This window comes from Leishmania mexicana, contig 87 (assembly GCF_000234665.1).
Source record: "Leishmania mexicana MHOM/GT/2001/U1103 WGS CADB00000000 data, contig 87, whole genome shotgun sequence".
Lineage (NCBI taxonomy): Eukaryota > Euglenozoa > Kinetoplastea > Trypanosomatida > Trypanosomatidae > Leishmania > Leishmania mexicana.
In genome coordinates this window covers 1-5,952 of record NW_003946349.1, presented here as the reverse complement: position 1 = coordinate 5,952, position 5,952 = coordinate 1, and the positions used below count along the sequence as shown (strand labels likewise).

Below are 5,952 nucleotides of genomic sequence, written 5' to 3'. Positions count from 1 at the left end.
GGCAGAACAAAAAATGCGTACGTGACGAGGATGAGGTGGCAGTGGTGGGTCTCGCACGGCGAGGGCAGCGCTGTGTCGCTCGCTCTCTCTCTGAAGCTCTTTAGCCTTCTTTCTGTCACTTTTACGTCTTGCACTCTCTCGTTGCGTACGCGGTGAGGCATCCTTGGTGCAGCGGTCTTCTCTCCCTTTCCCCCCTCCCCCCACCTTCTACGCTTCTACCCCCTCCCCGCCCCTCCGCCCTCCTCGGGTCTATCAGGACGTACACGCCCCGCCTCACATGTCTGGCTCTGTACATGCTTTTGTGGATGACACACGTGCTTGTGGGAGCGCAGGCTCATTTTCGGTTGTGTGCTCTCCTTCTTCCACCCCTCGCCTCGCCCTCGGTGCTCGTGTGACTGCGCGCTCAAGAGCTGATGGGAGGGGGGAGTTAGGGGAGGGCCCGATGACGTCAACGGCGATGTGTGGGCGGTAGGGAGGCAGTCCAATATGCCTTGGCCACTGTGCACTAGGGATAAGTGGTGTTGTTGGTGGGGAGCGACAGTACCCGCCCGCGGATGTCTGTACACACTCATAGACATGCGTGCCCATATGTGCATTTTTTCTCGTTCTTTGTGTTCGTGTTTTAATACTTCCCACCTCTATTCCCCTCACTCCCCCTCTCCCGCCTCTGTGCTCTCTAACGTTTCTTTGTCTTCTCTGTCTTTCCAGGGTTTGGTTGTTGTGCTTTGGGCATCCACCGTCAGTGACTTCGCCACATTTTTACTTCTTCATGCCCCCCCTCCCCCCTCTCCCCATCTCCTCCCGTTTTCCTCGTCTGTGTAGCCCCTTTCGTGTGCACGCGCATGTTTCTGCCTGTGCGTGTGTGTCTTTGTGCTCATCTCTTCCGCCACCGCCTTGCCTGTCTCCTGAAGCGGGGCGGGTTGGCAGAGAAGAGAGCAAGGCCGCCGCCCTCACCTCCCCGTGTCACAACGACGCCGCCGCCACCTCCTCCTCGCTCCTCACATTCCTGGACCACTCTCATCCTCCCCTTCTTTTCATCTCCCCTTATATGCCCTATTCGTTTCTCTTTGCTCTTGTGAGCGCGATGGTGCCACCAGACCTCCACTGTTCCCGCCTCCGCACCCCCGCCCACGCCTACGCCCACGCCCGGTTTCTCTTTCACATGTGCCGCCTTGCAAGCGATGCCGGCAGGGTGAGATATGCGGGACAGCGGCAGGGATGAAAGAGCCGGCTTGCTGGCCACTCGCGTACTCGTCACCCACTGAAGGCGAAAGCACAATGCAACGAAGGGAGCGACACCTGCGCGTACCCCTCTCCCCCTCTCTGTGCGCGTGTGTGCGCTGGGGCCAGGCTGGGCCTTAAGCACACCTCCCAGCCAGCGCAACGGAGCTCTCGTGGCCAGCACCGCCCAAGCAGAATGCATAGGCCGAGCTGGAGGATAGGGAGATCATTATCATGCGTCCTGGCATGATGGACAGGGGACTGTCTTGTCGTGCACTTGGCCGCTGCATCTTTGGGCTTTGCTGCGTCTTCTCTCGTCTCCTGTGCGTGTGGGTGCGCACTGACTTCGTTGCCCTCCCACTCCCTGGCCGTGCAAGCCGAGTGAGCGCCCCAGAACACATAGACTTTCCCCATGGCCGCTCGCGTCTGTCCCGCTCAACCACTACTGCTCCTCCCTATCCCTTTATGCATCCTCCGGCGCCCTGGTTGCGCGCACAAGACCCCTCCCCCTCCTCCCCACCCTCCACCACACGCGCGCGCATCGACAAGGCATCCCACGCCTACTTCCCCTTCTCTCTCCATCATTCCACGTCCCCCCCACCTCCACAGCGGCATTTGGCGGTACCCCCCTCGCTGACCTCCCTTCTCGTTTTTTCGTCCCCACCCACCCGCGGCGTCGCCTCTCACCCTGTATCCTCGTCGACGCGTCGCGCAGAGCCGTTCGTGCAGCGTGCCTCACTACCCCGCGCATCCTTCCCTTCGGTCCATCGGTGCGCACCAGCCCAGCCCAGCGCAGCCCCTCCGAAAAACACGCCCCACCTTCTGACGCGCGCATCTGTCTACGGAGCGGGCCGCCGTGAGCTGAGCATACCACCATGCGCAGCGCTGTCAATTGCATCAAGAGCCCAGGCACGGCTTTCTCCACCGACACTGCCACCTGCCGCACCATCACGCTGAGCCGGCCGGATGCGTTGAACGCCATGTCGTTGCCGATGGTGCAGGACCTGCATCGCCTGTACATCACGGAGCCGCACCCGAACGAGGATGCGGTGTACGTTGTGCGTGGTGACGGGCGGCGCAGCTTCTGTGCTGGCGGGGACCTGAAGGCCATCACGGGCCCCGAGAAAGACAGGCACAACCCGCTGTTCTACCGCCTGGAGTATGAGGTGGACTTGCACATTGCGGTGATGCGGCGCACGCAGGTGGCGATGTGGGCGGGGCACGTGCTTGGGAGCGGCGTGGGTGTGTCGGTGCACGGCCGCTACCGCGTTGCGTGCGAGACGACGCGGTTCGCGATGCCGGAGACGCAGATCGGCGGCGCGAACGACGTTGCGACGAGCTGGGTGTTCTCGTCGCTGCCGATATGCGGGCTTGGCATGTACCTTGCGGTCACGGGCAACGCGCTGCAAGGCGCGGACGTGTTCCACGCGGGCCTGGCGACGCACTACATCCCTGTGGAGAAGTTCGACGCTGTGGAGGCTGCGCTGGCGTCGCTGCCGTCGTCGGGGGGCGTCGAGGAGTGCCTCCGCGGGTTCAGCGAGGACGTTGCTGTGCCGCCGTTCACGCTGGCGGAGGACGCGCCTGTGCTGGCGAAGGCGTTCGGCACGATCACTCCGTCGACGCGCCTGCGCGACATCATGGATGTGCTGCGCGCGGACGGCAGCGCGTTCGCTGCGAGGACGCTTGAGGTGATGGAGCGCAACTCACCGGTGGGCATGACGCTTGCACTGGAGAACATGAAGCGGCAGCACACGCCTGGGTGCAACACCGTGATGGAGAGCTTCCGTGGCGACTACACGATGGTTCAGACTTCCATTTGTGCGGATGGGCTGGCGAAGGGCGTGGAGGCGCTGCTTGTCACGAAGGATAAGCGCCCGCAGTGGACGGTGGGGTCTGTGGATGAGGTCGATGTGGAGCTCGTGAAGCAGCAGCTTACTCTCACTGAGGGCAGGGTGCCCTTGTAGGAACGGTTTGTCTCACATATTCGCGGGCCTGGAGGCGTCGACGTTCCTTTGTCAGCAGTGGTCTGTCAGCGCCTTTATTCCGGATTGTGGGTCTGCATGTGTCGGCTGTCGCTGCGGGCGTTTGGCACTGCAGAACGTTTGGGACAGTCTTGTTTACGGGGGACCTGCGGCCGGATCGGCGTGTGCGTTGCTGTTGAGGTTCGCGGGCGCGAGGCCGCGGTTGTGGGGAGCTCACACGCTACCTCTTCTGTGCGTGTTTTTTTCCTTCCGTGCTCGGCGCATGGGGACTAAGTCACCTCCGCACGTTCTGCCGCTGCGTGTGTGTGCGTGTGTGCGCGCGCGCTTGGCTTTGTTTGCACTTTTTCTAGTGTATTGGATCGGCTGTGGCTTGGTTCACGTTTCCGGAAAGGGGGCTGCCGCCGAGGGTGACGAGCGCCGCTTCCCGCCGAGGGGCGATGCGCATCTCATTTTTGTTCACCATGCTTCCGCTTGGTCTCCTCTGTGCTGTTGCTCACTTCCGCACCCTCTCCCCCACCTCTCCTGTCCTCCTGCACCCTCCAGCTATGCTCCGCGTGCGCGCACTGCGGCACAGTGTGAAGGGTGCATGCGTGCGTGCGTGCGCGCAGAAGAGCTGGAGGGCAAGAGCAAGCGAGTGAGCCGGGTGGCAGGTGAGGTGGGTATGCCGCGAGGTGAGGGGTGCTAAGCGTCCAGGCGTCCTTTCTGTTTTTGCTTTGTGCTTGTGCTTCTCTTCTTTCCGCTAAGGTATTCATCCGCTATACTTCTCTCCGTCAGACGCCGCCCTTGCCCTCATTTCGTGGCTTGGAATGCAGTCACAGACATCTGCATGCCACACATGCCCGCGCGCACGAGCGCACACACGTATACAATGACCCGCACGACTGCTGGCGTGCAGGCTCGCGGTGTACTCTTTTCTTTCCCCCCTTTTCTCATGTCTTCCCCCTCTTCCCTCTTCCCGTCTAGTCTTCGATGCGCATTTCTCTTTTTGGGCCCCTCGCTTTAGCTTTCTCTCGTTGTCTTTGAACTTCTCTCTCCCCGCTCTCTCCCCATCTCGATCCTTTGCTCGCGCGGCGTCGAGGTCCTAGTGCAGTGGTGTGGCAGGTGGCCACGTCTGCTCATCGGCCTCAGCAAGTAGCTTCCTCGCCTACCCCTGGCTCTTCCCTTCCCGTTCTCCAGGGCGGTGGAGAGGTGGTAAAATGCGGGGCAAAAAGGCAGAACAAAAAATGCGTACGTGACGAGGATGAGGTGGCAGTGGTGGGTCTCGCACGGCGAGGGCAGCGCTGTGTCGCTCGCTCTCTCTCTGAAGCTCTTTAGCCTTCTTTCTGTCACTTTTACGTCTTGCACTCTCTCGTTGCGTACGCGGTGAGGCATCCTTGGTGCAGCGGTCTTCTCTCCCTTTCCCCCCTCCCCCCACCTTCTACGCTTCTACCCCCTCCCCGCCCCTCCGCCCTCCTCGGGTCTATCAGGACGTACACGCCCCGCCTCACATGTCTGGCTCTGTACATGCTTTTGTGGATGACACACGTGCTTGTGGGAGCGCAGGCTCATTTTCGGTTGTGTGCTCTCCTTCTTCCACCCCTCGCCTCGCCCTCGGTGCTCGTGTGACTGCGCGCTCAAGAGCTGATGGGAGGGGGGAGTTAGGGGAGGGCCCGATGACGTCAACGGCGATGTGTGGGCGGTAGGGAGGCAGTCCAATATGCCTTGGCCACTGTGCACTAGGGATAAGTGGTGTTGTTGGTGGGGAGCGACAGTACCCGCCCGCGGATGTCTGTACACACTCATAGACATGCGTGCCCATATGTGCATTTTTTCTCGTTCTTTGTGTTCGTGTTTTAATACTTCCCACCTCTATTCCCCTCACTCCCCCTCTCCCGCCTCTGTGCTCTCTAACGTTTCTTTGTCTTCTCTGTCTTTCCAGGGTTTGGTTGTTGTGCTTTGGGCATCCACCGTCAGTGACTTCGCCACATTTTTACTTCTTCATGCCCCCCCTCCCCCCTCTCCCCATCTCCTCCCGTTTTCCTCGTCTGTGTAGCCCCTTTCGTGTGCACGCGCATGTTTCTGCCTGTGCGTGTGTGTCTTTGTGCTCATCTCTTCCGCCACCGCCTTGCCTGTCTCCTGAAGCGGGGCGGGTTGGCAGAGAAGAGAGCAAGGCCGCCGCCCTCACCTCCCCGTGTCACAACGACGCCGCCGCCACCTCCTCCTCGCTCCTCACATTCCTGGACCACTCTCATCCTCCCCTTCTTTTCATCTCCCCTTATATGCCCTATTCGTTTCTCTTTGCTCTTGTGAGCGCGATGGTGCCACCAGACCTCCACTGTTCCCGCCTCCGCACCCCCGCCCACGCCTACGCCCACGCCCGGTTTCTCTTTCACATGTGCCGCCTTGCAAGCGATGCCGGCAGGGTGAGATATGCGGGACAGCGGCAGGGATGAAAGAGCCGGCTTGCTGGCCACTCGCGTACTCGTCACCCACTGAAGGCGAAAGCACAATGCAACGAAGGGAGCGACACCTGCGCGTACCCCTCTCCCCCTCTCTGTGCGCGTGTGTGCGCTGGGGCCAGGCTGGGCCTTAAGCACACCTCCCAGCCAGCGCAACGGAGCTCTCGTGGCCAGCACCGCCCAAGCAGAATGCATAGGCCGAGCTGGAGGATAGGGAGATCATTATCATGCGTCCTGGCATGATGGACAGGGGACTGTCTTGTCGTGCACTTGGCCGCTGCATCTTTTGGCTATGCTGCGTCTTCTCTCGT

General features: G+C 61.1%; 1 protein-coding gene across 1 annotated transcript; it reads left to right on the top strand.

Annotated features, from left to right (window-relative positions):
• Positions 1–2,096: 2,096 nt before the first annotated feature.
• Positions 2,097–3,185, top strand: LmxM_31_3650_1 (uncharacterized protein; the record flags this gene model as incomplete). Its single annotated transcript, XM_003886444.1, has 1 exon — positions 2,097–3,185. One exon carries the CDS (start codon positions 2,097–2,099, stop codon positions 3,183–3,185), a length of 1,089 nt encoding a protein of 362 aa, XP_003886493.1.
• Between the last annotated feature and the right edge of the window lie 2,767 nt (positions 3,186–5,952).